General features: G+C 48.3%; 1 protein-coding gene across 3 annotated transcripts in view; it reads left to right on the top strand.

Annotated features, from left to right (window-relative positions):
- Positions 1-12,770, top strand: part of TNFRSF21 (TNF receptor superfamily member 21) — a 35,044-nt gene extending 22,274 nt beyond the window's left edge. For all 3 annotated transcript variants that reach the window (XM_054279429.1, XM_054279430.1, XM_054279431.1), the window contains exons 4-7: positions 406-680; positions 7,636-7,689; positions 10,236-10,455; positions 11,328-12,770. In XM_054279429.1, the coding sequence (XP_054135404.1) occupies positions 406-680; positions 7,636-7,689; positions 10,236-10,455; positions 11,328-11,557 (779 nt within the window). In that variant the 3' untranslated portion in view covers positions 11,558-12,770. The remainder of the gene's footprint in view (positions 1-405; positions 681-7,635; positions 7,690-10,235; positions 10,456-11,327) is intronic.
- The last annotated feature ends 4,849 nt before the right edge of the window (positions 12,771-17,619 follow it).

Genomic DNA, 17,619 nt, shown 5'->3' with positions numbered 1-17,619 from the left:
AGGCAGTGGCTGCAGTGCAGGTGTGTGGGTGAGTTTGTGCTCTTCTGCCCTGTTCCTGCAGCTGTGTGGTAGCTGACTACCCAGGGTCTTCCTGTGCTGAAGAGTGCAGGAGATTTTACAAGTAAATTCTGATTTACTAGTAAATCAGAAGAGTAGAGCGTGTTGGATTAACTGATGGGTTTATCACCCTTTACATGCATAGTAGCTGTTGAAAATGTTATTGGTGCTTCTTCTCTGCAGCCTGAACCCATAAAAGGTGTTAAAACCATAATAATAATAATAATAATTGCAACAAAATCTGAAAGACGTACCTAAGCAAAGCATGGCCATTTGGGGATGAGAGAAGCTCTGCTAGACCTGATATCTGCAGACCCCCTGCTCACCTGTGGCTTCTCTGCCCCGCAGGCATCGACATCCTCAAGCTGGTGGCGGCCCAGGTGGGGAGCCAGTGGAAGGACATCTATCAGTTCCTGTGCAACGCCAGCGAGCGGGAGGTGGCGGCGTTCTCCAACGGCTACGCGGCCGACCACGAGCGCGCCTACGCCGCGCTGCAGCACTGGACCATCCGCGGGCCCGAGGCCAGCCTGGCCCAGCTCATCAGCGCCCTGCGCCAGCACCGCCGCAACGACGTCGTGGAGAAGATCCGCGGCCTCATGGAGGACACCACGCCGGTAATGCCGGTAATGCTGGGCTGGGCTGGGCTGTGGTGCAAGTCTCGCCTTGTGTGGCGTGGGACACAGCTGTGCCCTTGAGCTTGGCTTGTGGCCAGGTAGCTCCCTCTCTTCATGGAGGACTTGTGTTGATGCAGCGCATTGCTTTTGAGCGAGGCTTTGGCAATGTTTGCTCAGATCCCAGTCAAAGTTTTGATGGGTTCTGGATTTCCGTGTGCTTTGTGTATATCTTTGGAGGTCACCAGGAAGGTCTGGTACCTTAGCCCTTGTGCCAGGAACATGGAGGAAAAAGCATCCCTGTTAGCATGATATTATCTGAAAAATCCCTTCACCGGGACTTCTTCTCCTGGGAAGCTGAGAAGCCTCAGAAAAGAATGAAACAATAATTATCTGATTGCTTGGGAATGTGGTCTAGAGATGGTTTACCAACAGGTGCATCTTTGATTGGTTCTATGTGAATTGTTTTAACTTAATGACCAATCACAGCCAGCTGTGTCGGACTCTCTGACAGTCACGAGCTTTCATTATCATTCTTGTTAAGCTTTCTGATATATCCTTCCTCTTCCTTTAATATAGTTTTAGTATAACATTCTTTAATATAATATATAATATCATAAAATAATAAATCAGCCTTCTGAGAACATGAAATCAAATTCTCATCTCTCACCTTGTCCTAAAAACCTCACAAACACTACACATTCCCCGATAAACTTGCTCAAATACTGTGGATTTGTGAGAAGGGCCAAGTACCTTTGAGCACAAAGTGTTGATTCCTCCGGGATGGTGACTGGTGGCATGAGGGAGGCCATGCATGCAGTCCTCCAGAGTTGTTGCTCTTCCTTGCCAGCACTGGCCTTAAACTGTCCCATATTTTGGGAGAATAAATAAATTGCTGCAGAAGATCCTGCAGTGGGTTCTCAGCTGGGCATAATAAGTCATCAGGAGGTGCTTCTGTGACCTTTGCAGATTTGTTTTGGCCACTTCTGCCTTACTTGTTTCAGTTTTTTGGCTCTGATAACTCGATGGTGTGCCAGAAGTGTTTGTAAAGGTGATGAGTGGGGCTTTTTCTGAACATAGAAGCCAGTGGGACAACATGTTGAGATGGCAGTGGTTGAGGCATGGCTCTTCCCCCTAAACTGGCTGGTGAAACATTTCCCATTGCCTTAGCACTGACCCAGACCCAAAAGGGAGCAGGTGGGTGCTTGCAGACCTCTCTAGGCTCTTGGTGGGGCTTTGGCAGGGTGGAACTTAGCTCACAATAGAGCTTATGAAACAGAGCATTTGTCAGGGCAAGGAATTCCCAAATTCTGGTTTGACTGACAAAACTTCCCTTTATATGAGGGACTGTGATCCCTTCACTGTGTTGCCTATCTTAAATTATTTTGTTGGTTTGTTATCCCTTCACTGTGTCATATAAATTATTTTGTTTAGTGTATGAAACACCTTGTTCCCTTGTGACCATTGTATGAAATCAGAAGTTGGGATGTGTTGGCAGGAGCCCTGGGCTTGTGTTTCAGAGAGATCCTGAGTCAGGTGTTTGCTGAACATCCTGCCCAGATCTTGGGTAGGTGGGCTTTGCCAGCTGCCTGATCTCTCCTGCTCAGTTGCTAGTTTTTTTCTTTCAGCTCTTGGTAACTAATAGGCCTTCTAGTTGGTGGAAAAAGTAAAATTAAAAAACCCAAGATAAAGCTATGTTTAGGAAGAGAAGTGAGGCAGAGAAAATTGCCATTTTGCTCATATGAGTTAAAGTTTCCAGCATGTGCACTGTCCCAGAAGGACATGTTGTCCTCTTGCTCTCCTGGAGCAGGTAGTAACCTGTGTCCTTGTATTTACTGCTTTGACTTTGAATACTGGGACAAAGCTCTGGGCAAGGACATTGGATAAAACACGGGACTTGTTCCTCAGCACGACACATAATTAACAGACTTGGGCTCTGCAGTGCTGAATGCCCCCGGCTCTTTTGGCCAAGACCATCAGGTTGTGCTTATCAAGCAGTACAGAATGCAAGGTGGTGGCTCCAGGAGCAGAGTTTATGGAGTGACCTGTCAGGGTGGAGGACTCCCAATGATGGAGTAACCACAAGTTGTGCCCATAACTCTGAAAATACATCAAGCAGATGTTCCAGAGAATGAGCAAACCCAAATCTCAAGGATAACTATATGCAAGTCTCCTGGACCTCCCAAGCAGCTTTTCTGTTTCTCTTTTTTTTTTTAAAGAGTGTGTTGTCTTTTCCAGTGTCCAACACACCTGGACCCTGGGGTGGTTCCCCATCAGTTTCACTTGTTTTTCTAGAAATGAGTAAAATTGCGTTGTTGATCTTTCAAGCAGGTGGCTCGAGTCCACATGAGAAATTTGGCTAATTTCAGCATAGGAGTTATTTTTTAACAAATTCACCCAAGCTGTCACATCCTCTTTCCCTATTCATCTGATTGGGCTTTTTCAGATGAGCATCCCTCATGATCAACCTTAGGAGGTGGCCATTGCCTTGCCCTGGAGATCCTGGAGCTGTGTGTGGGGTGTCACGGCCTGGCAGCACCCCAGGGTACAAATCCAGCAGGGCTGCACATTGTGTTTCTTGAGGTGCTGCCTGCTGGAACCTGTCTGCCTCCTCTCCCTGAGCTGGCTCCTGTGCTGTCAGTGTGGGTGGTGATACAACAGCCCTGCAGGGAATGGGGGAAGCAGTTTGTGCATTGGAGACCAAATGCCTGGAGAATTGTGCTGGTGGCTCATCATCCTCACAGCAGTCCAGGAAGCCAAGAGCTCGGTGCCAGGAGCAGGCATGGAGGTTGATCTTTGGGGTTTTTTTAATCTACTGGTTGAAAAGCCTTTAATTAGAGCTAATTGAGGTTTGACTCTGGGTGATTTGTCTATCCAAACACAGATAAATTGAGGCAGTTTCTCTCTGTACCAGAGTGGTTTGATCTGGAGGAACGGGTCACCCTGTTGGTGGTAAGAGTGGGTGCTGTGGTCTCCAGCCCTGCAGAAGAAGTCTTGCAAAAAACCCCCTAAAACAGCAAAAAAAGAATGAAAAGAGTTTTTGGTTCTGCAAGGGGAGTGAGGACTCTCATAAGCAATGCAAATGCATGCATCCTCCTGTAGCTAAGCTGCCCAGAGAGGTTGTAGATGTCCCATCCCTGGAAGTGTTCAAGGCCAGGCTGGATGGGGCTTGGAGCAGCCTGGTCTAGAGGAAGGTGTCCCTGCCCCTGACAGGGTGTTGGAACACGATGATCTTTAAGATTCCTTCCATCCCAAACCATTTTGTGAGTCCAGGTAACAGCATGATGCCCCTAGGGTGACCTGAGCCAGCAGTGAGTCTCCAGCTGCGCTGGTGTATCCTGCATGTGCCCAGGAGGGATAGATACATGCACGGCTGTGCTGTCTGGGATGCCTTTGACTCTGCCCAGCATCCCTGGGTGCAAAAAGGAGTTTCCCAATCTCTCTGCACAACCCCCTTGTTGTAAGAAAGCACTGATAACTCCAAGTCATGCGTAAAAATTGTTATTGAATGCTGTAGCTGTCAGATGGCAAATCAGTACCCTAAACATATTTCATCCCACCCACTATTGCATCCTTCTCTTTAATCCTTTATCTGGTGTCTGCCTTCAGCTTGTAAAACCTATGGAGGCAAGGCTGCTCTCTCTTGTAGTGCCCTGTTCCCTCAGCAGCCTTTTGTGCTCTGAAATCCCAATATTTACAACCCCTGATAGGAATAGGAAATTATGGGAGTCTCTGGAGTGTTACAGCAAAAGGCAGGAGCATTTTCCTCCAGGTGAGGAGCAGCTCCACTGCAGACTTGCCTGCTTTTTTAGCTGTGGGAGATTATGCTGGTTTTGCATGGCACTGGATGAATTTAGGTTAAACCGAGATTAGCCCTCTGAATCATTTTGCTCAGGGTTTTTTTTGCAGCTGAGCCAGAAAATACAGTGAATGCAGAAGCTGTGGAAAGGTTTTTAGGGGTGCATTTAACTCATAGGGCTCCTTTTAAAGCCTGGCCCTGGCCACGAATGTTTGTTGGACTCAAGGTTTGCAAAATATGTCCCCTCGCAGGCAGGTTTTCCAGGCAGAGGCAGGCCTGGGCACTGCTTATCAGGCACTGGCACATCCCAAGTTAGTGGTGCTGACAACAAAAACAGGGGAAAGACTGGGGGGGAAGAAGGGAGAGATTTCTCCCTGCCATCTCAGCAAACTACAAATCTCCATTTTTGGGGTTAAAATCAGAAAAACTGGTTTTTACCAGTATCCACTGGGTAATGAGATTTTTTTGTGTGTGGTGCATAACAGCATTTTGCAGCTACCACGGGGCTCTGCGCTCACCTGGGCTGGCCTGGGGTGGAGCTGGCATAGCTGGGCTGCATTGGTTCCTCTGAGTGTCCTGCTGTGAGCAGTGCTTTAAGCTCTTATCGTTTTATTTATGGCTCTGCTGGCCTTGGCTGAAATATTTCAGGGGCTGGATGGAAGGCAAGCAAACAGCCTCACTCAGGGCATTCAGCAGCACAGCCTCAGCAAAGCTGAGAAACAAACCCAAACCATGAATAAGGGAGATGTTGAAAGTGGAGAGGGGAAGGCTACAGCCCCAAGCCCAGCAAGGTTCAGTTTTGTGGCTAGTTTCATGCTGCATATAATCCCATGAGTCAGCAGATGTGTCAAGGCTGGGGCTGGTGTGAGGTTAAGCTGTGGGGTTTTGGGGTATTTCAGAGGAGAAGAGGATGTGAAAGCAACCCCATGTCCAGGCACGTGGCTGTGGCAGGGCCTTGTGGCTCCATCTCTTGCTCTTTCACAGGTCAAAACCCTGAGGGGGAAGTCAAGAGCCTGGAGCAGTGTTCCTCAAACTCAGCCCCTGCCAGCTCCCACCCATCCCCTTCACTTCCTCTTGTGGCAGTGCAGCACTGGGCTGGGTCCAGAAATTAGAAATTAAGTTTGTGCTGTGTTCACATTCCAGCACTGGAGTGAGAGAGAGTAAAGCTGTTGTATAGATTTCCCAGCCAGAGGGGCCTGTGGTCTGAGGGCTGGGAAGTGCCCAGGCAGCCAGGAGAAGAACAAAATTGCCTTCTGGAGTTGCATCAGGTTTTATTTGAGGCACAAAGCTGTAAGGTGAAGTGGCCAGAGCCCTGGGGAAGGTGTAGGGCTGGCTGGGTTTTACTGGAGTGGGCATCGCTCCAGGTTTGCTCTAAGCCATGACTTGATTTTCAGCAAACTGACATTGTGTTTGAACTATGCTGGAGAATGTGCAATAAACAAAATATAATAATTCATAAAATAATGCAAAGAGAAACAGCATAAACACAAAAATATAAACTATATATGCAGTAATATTGAGGTTTCCCTGCTGTGCTGGCCACATCTCTTGGGGTCTCTGTGTTTGCAGTGTAATGGGTTTAGGAGCATAAGAGGAAACTAGAAGATGGTTTCTTCTGCTAGCCAAACTCAGTATCAACTAACTCATCCTGTAATTGGGTTTGGAACCTCTTCATCAGGGTTTCATCACCTCATCATTATGGTTTGAGTTGAAAAAGTGAGTGGGCAAATCCACAGAAAGGGGAAGCCACCAGAGGCCTCATGGCGAAATTATCTGCTTGAGAAGCACTCGGCCCACAGACAGCCAGGGTAGGGCTGACGGGGAAGAGCTGTTTCCTCCGTGGGTGGCTGCAGTTTTGGTTGTGGCATCTAAACCCTGCCCAGACCCAGCATTGCCCATCCTGAGTCATGTGAGGCTTGGCTTGAGCCCTCCTCCCCAGGGCTGCCTTGTGTTAAGGGAAGAGGCTCCACCACAGAGAGGGGTCGAGCATTCTCCTGAAACCACACGGGTGAGGTGAAGGGCACAGAGAGGAAATTGGGCTTTCCCACCCCAGCACCCTCCTGGTCTTCCCATCCTGGCAGGGACATGCCTTCTGCTCTGCAGCACCACACTCCATCACTGCCCTTCTCTGACACCTCGGTGAGACCTCATGGCCCTGCCAAGGTGTTTAACCTGCCAGGGTCTGTGTGCCCCCAGGGAGGATCCCCAAACACCCTGTATACCATGAAACTGCTGATCCACAGGGATCCTCCCTACCCCTGTGGGGTCCACAGCAAGAGCATTCCACACCAGCACCACTCTGCCTGCAGCATCCCCTGGGCTGCTGCCCAGCCCACCCTGCTCCTCGTGCCGGGGGTTTTTCCTGCCGCATTCCCTACGGAGGCATAACAGACCTGGGAATAAGGGCTGGTGTCAGTCGGGTGTCATCTTCTGGCAGGGAATCTGGGAAGTGACTGCCTCAGCGCTAAATTTATCCCCCCCACATCCCAGAGGGTGCACAGCCACCCTCAGCAGTAGCAGCCAGCCTGCCACCCGCCTTTGTTCCCGCCTGCTTGCGGCAGGAGGAATTGCTGGGAAGCATCGCCTGAGGGAAGGGTGTTTTTTAGTGCCTGCTGCTGCTCCTTCCTAATATTAGCACAGCAGCTGCAGTTTCTGTTTGTCTGAGCTAAGCTTTTATTGCAGTACTGTAAAACGGAGGCAGCAAATGGGATCAGCCTGTTCAAACAGAGCTGGTGACAGCAGCTGTGAAAGAAAACAAAGCCAAGCCTGTGTCTTCTCCTGCCCCATCCCCTTTTGTCCTCTTCTCTCCTCCTGTCCCTGTCCCCTTCTGTCCCCTTTTCTTCCTTTTAGGAAGTGCCTTCAGACACCCTGGGCTGCTTAGAGCACCCTCCCAGATGCATTGGGATCCAAGAGGATGCTGGTGCTTGAACGGCAGTCCAAAGGGCTGCAAGTACACAGGAACTTTTAGGATTTTTTAAATTAATATTTTTTGGCATTGAAAATCTCTTGGTGCAGTGCTCAAAAAAAGAAAAAGCCTAAAAAAAAAAACCTGGCAGAGCACCTCTGATGGGTTGTAGGAAGCTGCTGTTGCGACAAAGCCACTGCAGTGCCTTTGGTTTCCGTGCTGGACTGTGCATCTAACAGTGTCCCACGTGTCTCTCTCTGCAGGCGCAGATGCAGCCCCAGTGGCAAGCGCAGGAGCCCAGCAATGAGGATGTAAAGGTGAGAAATCCCATAGTTCTGTAAAGGCTAAAGGGTTGCAAGAGGGGGTTTTGGGTTTTTTTTCCCCCAGCCAGAGCTTGGTTTCACCCAGTCACCACTCATAAAAATAGGAATGGCCAAGGTGGTTTCAATGCAGTGAGTCACAGGCTATGAATAGTGTGTTTTTACACCTATTCCACAGGCTTCACCTCACAGCAACCTTTTGCATTCCCTGGTCTTTCCAAGCCCTCATTCCCAGTTGCTTTTTTCCTGTGGTTTAAACATTAACACACATCCAAGCATCCTGTTTGCTTTGCCTCAAGCTTGCAACTGTTCAGCTATTTGGAAAGCTTTGGGCTCCCGGGACAGCTACAGTCAAATAACCTCAGGTGATTTTGTCTTTCCTAGCGTGTTTTAGCAGCTGTTTAATTAAACTCCAAATGAGTTGGTTCTGGGAAGACAGAGCTGGGGCAGCTGTCTGCTCCCTGCCCTCCCTTGGCCAATTGTTGCTCGGTCATCAGGATCCTTTTTGGGAATTGGTAGGTGGGTTTGTGGTTGAATATTAGGTAGATGAGTTGCATAAGGCAAAACTAACCCCTAAAGCCTATAGTATTTTTAAAGGAGATATCAGAGCATATTACAATTTGGAAAGTGGCCAGCTGCTGTCCTGGTCCTTCCCTTGATATTCCCCCTTAATGGCCATAGCTGATTCTCCATGATGAGCTGTACTGGAAAGGGAATTTCAGAATAGAAGGCAGATTCTTTTAATTAAAAATTAAAGCTGACTTTTATTTTTAACATGCCTATTGCGTAATGCACTGTGCTAGAACAAATCCTCCCCTGTTTATTTTCAATGAGGGGAGAAAAAAACCCCTTTTATTCTACCAGGAACAGGCTTCAATGTTAATTTAATGTGAGCTAATGGGCGTCCCAGCAGACATGTGATTTGTGGGTGGCAAATTCCTTGACACGGATGAGGAATGTTCAGGCACATCCATGCCGGCGCGGAGGTGGCTCAGCAGCTCCCTTTCCCACAGCCTTTAATCCCAATTTTGCATTTCATCTCTGGGTTGTAGGCAAAAGCCTGTTAGCAGGAATAGCCTGATCTTCCCTCTGTAGGAGAAAACAGGGTTGTGAAATGCTGTTGGGAGAGGGAATTGCATGGGGACAGGGCTTGCAATTCTTTTCCCTGGCAGGTCAAGCAGGGCCACAAGGTTGGGGAAAAAGGTTAAATATTGGATGGCCCTTAAAATAACGTGTTTAGAAGGACTTGGTGACCTGCAGAAGTGCCCAATCTGCCGGCCAGGGATGTGAGCATGCTGGCCCAGGCATCTCATGCCTGCAGGGAGTGGGAGCTAGGAATGCTCTGCTTGAGATTTGCACCCTGAGGGGATGTTGAGAGGCAGAGGAGGGTAGATAATGTTCGCTACTGTCTTGGAGGTGGGAAGAAGTTTCAAGAAGAAACATGCAGAGTACAGTCAGCATAGGAAGCAGGTTCACACCAGCACCCAAATTCATAGAATCATAGAATTGTTAAGGTTGGAAATAATATTTAAGATCATCAAGTTCAATCCTTAACCCAGCACTGCCAAGTCCACCACTAAACCATGTCCCCAGCTGCCACATCCACATGTTTTTTTAATGCTTCCAGGGATGGTGATTTCACCACTTCCCTGGAGAGCCTATTGCAATTCCTGACCACTCTTTTGGTGAATAAATTTTTCCTAATATTCAATCTAAATCTCCCCTGGCACAGGTTGAGGCCATTTCATCCTGTCCTGTCTCTTGTCACCTGTCACTTGTCAAATGGTGCTGCTTTCCAGTGCAGTGCTTCTCAGCAGTGCTTGCTTCTCCTGATGTCTTCAGAACTGTGCAGCTGAACATTTGCTCTTAGCTCACATCCAGGAGAGGAAAAGGCAATGGCACTTGGGTGACACTGGTCAGTGCCAGCTCCTGCCTGTCCTTCCTTGCTCTGAACTTGGAGTCTGATGGGATGGACTTTTCCATCAAGCTTTAATGGGATGCTCTCGGGAGCAAGGGTGAGGTGGGGCAAACAAATCATTAATTTGATATGGAGCTGGTCAGTGGAGCTGGTCAGAGCCATGTGCTGTACTGGAGATCCCTGAAGGGTCTCACAGCCCTCGTCCTGCTGCCTTGGCACTGGCTGGAGCTGTGGAGCCAGCTTTTAGCAAACAGCAGGTATGGAGCAGGTTTTGGGCATCATCACCTCTTGCCTCCAAGAGCTGTGCTTCAGGTTTTAATAAACTGAGTCTGAGAAGGAGAGCCCACCTAAAATGCTCTGCTGAGGTTGCACGTTCCATCCTGGTGCAGTGGTTGCTCCTACCAGGTGTCCCAAGGGTGTGAGTTGTGTTACTGCTCCTGCCTGATGTGCCAAATACCAGTGCTGATGTCCACCCCAGGTCATCTCCTGTGCCTGTTGTGGGCCAGCAGAGCAGGTCACTCCTTGCTGAGGGTGGGCTGGAGTGTTTTGAAAGCCGGTGGGTTTGGGTGTTACCCGTTGTGTAGCGTCCCCCCAGTTAATTTTCCCTCTGTTTCTGCCCCCAAAGCTGGAAGGTGACAAGCTGGCGCTGCCGGTGAGCCCCAGCCCGGTGAGCCCTGCGCCTACACCCAGCCCCAAGCCCCCCGAGGCAGCTGTGCTCACCGTGGAGCCCTCTCCTTCCGAGAAGAAATGCTTCTTTGTCGACGAGGCCGAGCCTCTCCTGCGCTGCGACTCCACCTCCAGCGGTTCCTCCGCGCTCAGCCGGACAGGCTCTTTTATTACCAAAGGTACCAAACCAGCCCAGGGCAGAGTGGGAGGACAGAAGGGACACCATGGTGTGTCCCATGTGGTCAGCACACGTGGTAGAACTGCCCAACACACGATATCATTAAAGTAAATAATTGGGAAAACTGGCTGTCCAGGATACGCTTATCACATCCTTGTTCCCAACCAGAATATCCTGTTAGCAAAGATGATAACAATTTGAGACAGAAAAACATCTTTAAAGGCTTTTAACTCTTTGAAGTCCTGCTAGGGAAGTTGTAGCATCCCTGGGTGTTTGGGGGTGTTTCTCCTGACTTTTGGCTCTTGCGTTGGCCAGTGCATTTCTGCATGAGATTAAATCAGAGAATGTAATTTCCAGACTGATTCTTGTTTCAGGTTTTTAAAAATTTTTTTTATTCTTGGTCCTCTTTGCTGCAGACATAAAGTACCATTAGTCACCCCCCTTTGTTTTAGGGGCTTCAATTTACTGCATTTAACTTGCTGCATTTAATTTCTGATGAAGGTGAAACACTGAGCTCAGTCAATCTACCAAATTTATACTTGGGTATGAAAATAAAGCTGATCCAACAAAAACAACTTGAAAGAGCAGGATTCAGCTTTTTTGGCTCCTCTCCTGTCCTCACTTTTCCGAATTGGCCATTCAGCATGTACAAATGCTGTGTTTGCTCTTGCAGGATCCTGGCTGAGGTGTCTCAGCAGCACTGCCTTCTCCATCTTCCCTCATCCCCATCACTTGTCACCCTCCACCTTTTCCCTCAGTTCTCCTTGTGGCACGTCCCTCTCCAGAGGTGCCATCAGGGGATGGGCTGAGAACAAGCCCTCGTTAGCAGAGGTTTCTTGGAGAGTTCCTTGACCAATCCCTTTCCTCCTACAGAAAAGAAGGACACCGTCCTGCGCCAGGTGCGCTTGGACCCGTGCGACCTGCAGCCCATCTTTGACGACATGCTGCACATCCTCAACCCCGAGGAGCTCCACGTGATTGAGGAGATCCCGCAGGCCGAAGACAAGCTGGACAGGCTATTTGAGATCGCTGGAGTCAAGAGCCAGGAAGCCAGCCAGACCCTCCTGGACTCTGTCTATAGCCACCTTCCCGATTTACTGTAGGCACTGGGTCACCGCACGCTCTCCGAATATCTGCTAGAGCTAGCTTGGCACTCGTTAAGATGACCAACAATACGCAGGCGGGATTTTTTGTAGAATATACGGCCAGTATTTTCATTGAGGTGTCCTTGGTTTTTGGAGGGGGTGCAGTTTGCCAGCGTTGCACCCCTCCACCGTAACTCTATCGCTCAGTCCGAGTCTTTGCATCCTCTGCCCCCTCCCCGAGCCTCTCTTCTCCTTGTTCTCATTCCAATCAGATCAGACAATGCACTTTAAAAAAAAAGAAAACAAACAAAAAAATCCAAAACTGCAGTTAATGAACTGAAAGACCACCAATCTGGTGTAATCTAACACATCAAATTGGGGATTGCTCTGTAATCCCCTTCCTCTGTCAAAGCTGTCGCTCAGAGTGACCATCTCCCACCACTTCCCTTCACCTCAGGGCAGTAAATGGCAAAATCACGCAAAAATCCCACCCCAGTTGTTGCTGGTTACTGTCTCTTAACGCAGCTAAGCTTCCCACCCAAGCTCTTTTTTTTGATGTACTCTTGTTTGGCTCATATCCATTGCTGAGATTTTACTAGCACGGTTATTTATTGTATGGTTTTCACCCGGACAACGCATCGCGCTCCTAATACGCTACAGCAGAAGCGCTTTAACCACAAGGAAAAGGGTCAAGCCCCACCAACCTTCAAGGCAGTGGAAAGATCCTTTGCCTCCAGTCAAATGTAAGGAGTTAAACTGCCTTGCCACATGTGGGAATGGTGGGGCCCCAAAGGGAGCCGGTGCCGGACGTGGGGAGGCAAAGGCCGCCACTGGTCCTGCTCTCCTCGTGCTGTAAGACTTAAACCAAGCTATGCTTTTACACTCGTGTCTCTTGTTTTTTATACAGATGTGGCCGATAAGTTCTCCAAAGACCTTATGTGGTCTCAATAGTCTCTTCAAATCACACTTCACTTTTTATTAAAAGAGGTCGGGGGTGGGGGGTATGGGGGACAAAAAGCTGCATCGTAAGAAGTCTGTATGATTATATTTGCAATTATTATGCTCCCGTAACGAACAGTCTGTACTACGCTCAATTTGAAGAAATAATGGTATGAGGGTGGCATGAGCTGCCCCATGGGCAGGGGTGGGAGTGGGGGAAGAGGGGAATGAATTGAAAAATTGCCTTCCGGTGTACTAATTTATTAATAAATACTAGGTGTTTGTTACTTGACACGATTCTGTGTTAACCTCCTTAACAGCTGCCTCTGCTCGGGCACACCTGGTTTGGGGCTGGGGTTTGCTTGGGGTGCCCATGAGGGGGATTTTGGAGTTTGGGGGGTCGTGAGGAGGAAGCTTTGAGGCCAAAACATGATTGCTTTCTCTTGGTAGCACTGTCCTGAGTCCCCATGGTCGCTGCTGGAGCTCCCAGCAGGTCCCCACCCTGCGCTGGGTTGGGGGACCTGTGCTAATCCCCATAGCAGTGACAGATCAGATGGCTGATGGAGCTTCCAGGGTTGGTTTTTGCAAACTCTCAAAGGCTTTGCGGGCATTTTGGGGAGCCTGAAGTATTAATTTTCCAGGAAGCAGCTGCTGTGCTGAGTCACTCCCGAGCGAAGGTCTTGCAGTCGCAGCATTTCTGTCGCTGTTACATTGCCCATGTCCTTAAAGTCTACACTGCCAAATAACTCATCCCTTGTTATTCTGTCTACAAATTGAATCCTTAATGGGACAAATGCTTCTGGTTTATAAGACTGTCATTTTGTTTACTTGGCTCCAGAGTGATTTCTGTTATTGAAGGTGCTGTGTTTTCCTTCTGACTGGCGCTGGAAATGCTGGTGCAGGACTATACATAGGTACACGATTAAAACTTTTCAACACATGCACAGATGAAATATAGTGTCAAATAGCAAGAGCCTTTATTGGGAGCTCTGGGGTGGAGTTTTCCCTTGGTGACAATGAAACATTTAGCTCTCGGTGCCTGCAGTTCTGAGGTGCAACCCAGTATTGGCCTGTTGGCAGGAGGTGTTGGGACCAGTGGTGGTTGATCCACCTGGGCAAGAATTGATAAGGGGAGGGAAGGTATGCAATTCTGGGCTCAATCAGTAGTTGGCTTTAAATTATCCTTGGCCGGTTCTTGGAGCAAGTCCAGCTGAGAAGTTAAAAATTGTCCTTTCTTGGTGGTCTCCCAGGTAAATGCATGGGGTGTAAGCAGTACAGCCATCATGCCACCCTCCCAGGAACCATCAACCCCACCCTGCAGCTGCACTTCCTCTCCTGGCAGCCACTCATTTTCTGATGGGCTTTGAAGGTAAAGTGAAAAGAAAAACAGTCCTGGGAAGAGGATTTAGCCAGCTGAAGAGTCACCACAAAACAGGCATGTTGTGGAGGTGCCTTGGCCTGGAGCTGCTGAGGAGGCACAAGGAAGCTATTTGGTTCCCTGGGCTGTTGGGATGCATTTAACTCATCTGGATGGCAGGTCATGGAACTGGCCAGGACTTGGGCAATCCTTGGCTCTGTCTGTGCTGTGCACACTTCCAGCATAGTTCCTTTCTTTAATTGCACCTGGATATTGACCTTTTCCCTGGCTCTGTCATTTCAGATTTCCAACTTTTTGTTGCATGAATATGTATATGTGTGTACAGTATATTTATTATACATTTATCAGTACATTATATATTTAGATAAACTACAAAAATATTTTAATACATTGTGCTATTTCTATATTTACATATTTTCCTACCTTATTACTATGTATTTTTTCAGGTGTATAGTATATAAATATTTTCTGTCTCTGGGGGCGTGTAGAGAAAAAATATCTGAGAGCAGCTGAGCCCCACATACAGGCAGGGTATTTCCTGGCAGCGTGGGTGGTGTGAGGAGCCACAAGCCCTGTGCCCCCACCCTTCCTCTGAGCCAGCTCTCTTAAGCCTTAAGAAAATAAACCTGGCAGGTGGGATCAATGGGTTCATGTCCTGGAGGCATAACTGCATGGCAGCAGAGATTGTCCTTGTCCTCATCTTTGTCTTATTCAAGGCATTGTGGGCAGTGCACAAACTGTGATGTGCAGCTCACATGGGTGAAATCTTTGGCTAAAAAGGTGAAGGTGTGAATATAAACATCTTTATAAATATATGTGATATGCATAAAAGTGCATTTTTTACAAAATCTGCATTGAAAATGTACTTGAGAGTGCATTGTCGGTGAGAGGTGAAATTTGGGTGCTGGGGTGGCAGTCCTGGGTGGCAGTGCCTGTGAAATCAGAGGGCACAAGGAAGCATGATGAGGGCACAGCCTCCTCTGCCTGCTGGGGGCATCTTGCTTCAGAGCACAGAGCGAAATTTCGCGTATGGGTTGCACAAAACGTTTGCTGCCCCAGCCCTGCTTGCTGGGGCTGGGCTATGAGTTGTGAACATTGCATTTACCCTTACAGTGTTGGCTGGGACAAAGCCCTCCAGAGATGCCTCCAGCACAGCCTGGCATCCTCAGGATGGGCTGGCTCTGCTGATCAGGACCTTTTAATTCCTCCAGAGCAAATGAGCATTGGGATTGTATTTCTAAATTCTCTCTTCTTTGTTTTTTTTACCCCATGAATTGCAGGTGCTCTCTGCAGAAGAACAAGACATCTTGTGCACTTTCCTCCTACCTTAGCCAAATTGGAGTTTATCTTAATGGGGAATGAATTGCAACCCTCTGGGTGTGGCTGCTCACATCCCAGTTGGAAAAGCACCCTGGGGTTTTCTGGGAGATCATTGACCCCTCTGGCTCCTTGTATATCAGCCAAGTCTCTGGATTGCATCAGTGTTTGTGCAGGAGGGATGGTCCGGGCAGCCTTTGTGTGAACAACTTTTGGGGACATCAGAGGTGATGCTGAGGGTGTCCTGCAGGCTCAGTGTGGGATCTGGGGGTATTGTGAGATCTGGGGGATTTTTGGAGGTCTGTGCTCATCACTGGGGCCACAGGGCTGAGCTGTGCAGTGCATGGCAGGGAGGCAGCTTAGTACAGGCACAGCTCACACCAAAATCCTCCCCTGACATCACTTAGCCACCAACTTTACACCATGAAGGGTTTGCAGCTGTTTTTTTCTCCTCTTGGACTTTGCTCCTGTGAGTGCCTCGAGGGGGAAGTTTCCAGGGCAACTGGTAGGAAATGGAAGATGGAGGAAAAATAAGAACTATAATTTGTGTACTCATTAAGTACCTGCCTGATGGCACCCCCTGAGGTGTTTATCACACCATTTAGGATGCGGCTGCTGCTTCTCTGTGTGAGCATCCATGAGCTTTATAGTTTCTTTGGGATACTTTAATTAAATTTTCCTTACTCTCTGGGGTGGAGGGAGCTGGGTGGATAATGGAGGACCTGCCTGTTGTGGAAGCTGTAGGTGTTTCTTGCAGCTCACAGTTGCTGCCCCATGCCCCAAGCCCTTGTAGCCAATGCACACTTGTGTCTCTGCTCCTGCTCCCCACTTCCCTCAGGGGAACCCCCTGGCTGCTGCACCAGCTTCAGCTGTCTGCTCTCTGCCCTCTATGGATGAGATTAACTTCATCTGGATTTCATTTGAAGGGAATAATCAATAAGCATGGTCTCAAAATACATTTCTGGGCACAGGAGCTTTTGCCAGGACCTGTCAGGCTCAGCAGGAAACTGGGACTGGGGCTGGACATTAATCTGCCTGACTTTGTTTCTGGCAGCTCTGAGTTTTCCAGGCTAATACTTGGCAAGAATGATACTAACTAAACCATTGATCTTCCAGGGTCCTTCAAAAACTGATGATTGCTTTTTGTGGCTTCTTCTCTTACTGATAATTTATTTTAAGAATAACAAGCTGTCTTGCCACTCTCCCTGGTGAGCAGAGCTCCAGGTGCCTTTCTACTGAGACTGGCAGTGTTATTTTCATTTGGCAAGTGGGGAAACTTGAAGGACAGAGATCAAACTCCACATAAGAAAACTGATCAGAAAAAATTCACGGTGAAATTCAGAGAAAAGTCCTGTCCCAACAGGTTCCATCCCCCCAGGAAAAGGGGAAGGATGGAGGCAATGTTCCCAAATGTTCCAGTGTTCCCAAACCATGCTTTCCATTAATTAATTTGCCCTTTAAGTGAGATTTTTGAGCTGGGAATAAATCTATGGCCATGCTGGCTCCCTGGTTAGATTTTTTGTCTTCCTCTCGCCCCATCTCAGCAAGTGCAGCTGGGAGGAAGGTCAAGCTCCAGAGAGACAGCAGCCTGTCCTCTATCTTCAGTCCCTGTCCCTCCCAGAGAAAACCACTCACTCCTGCCTTTTCCCCCAGCATGTCCTGTTTCCCCAGAGCAAGGATGCTCCTTCTCTCTGCTCTGATGCCCATAACACTGATGGAAGAAAGACACAAAATTGGGGCATGGAGCAATTTGACTTTGCAGAACAAAACAACTCCACAGGGCCAGGGAATTCACACCTGAAAATCACAGCTGTCCACAAGGGGTGAAACCACAATTTTTTCCTCCATTTGTGTTTTTTTTCATTTTCCTCCTTTCCCAAGGACCTTTCCCTGCACCTGGACATAATTTCTGTGGCAGGGGGATGGTGGAGCAAGGACTGGCAGTGATGGGAAGAGGATGCACTGATGCTCTGCCAACTTCCAGGCCAGATGTCACCACCAAATTCACCTGTGGGGAGGAAGCACCCACCTGCCCTCTGCTCCCTGGATAGGCCCTGCAAGCAGGCTGGCAGCCTGTGAGTTGTCCTGAGCTGAAATTAGGCATGGGAACCATCCCAAAAATTAAACAATCTGGACAGTAAAGATTAATTGAGCCTCCCATTAGTCACACCCCCTAAGGATGTGCAAGAATGGGACATGAACACTTTCCCCTACCCCTGCTGTTGCCATCTTAAAAAATTTCCTTTTAAAAAATTACATTTAAACTTGAAAACTATTTTCCCTTTTTTTTCCTCCTTTTTTTTTTTCCTATCACCTCTGCTTTCTTCTGCTCGAATACAAGGGAAGTTTCTTCTAATTAAATGTGTCTATGGACAGATAATCCTCTTTTGCGCAAGTGTCAATATGGTCCTTTAGCTAAACTAAATATTTTCCCTGCTTGATATTT

Source organism: Melozone crissalis, unplaced genomic scaffold, assembly GCF_028551555.1.
Source record: "Melozone crissalis strain CALT ecotype California unplaced genomic scaffold, PUWL_Pcris_2 ptg000027l_1, whole genome shotgun sequence".
NCBI lineage: Eukaryota > Metazoa > Chordata > Aves > Passeriformes > Passerellidae > Melozone > Melozone crissalis.
This window is presented reverse-complemented; position numbering and strand designations above follow the sequence as displayed.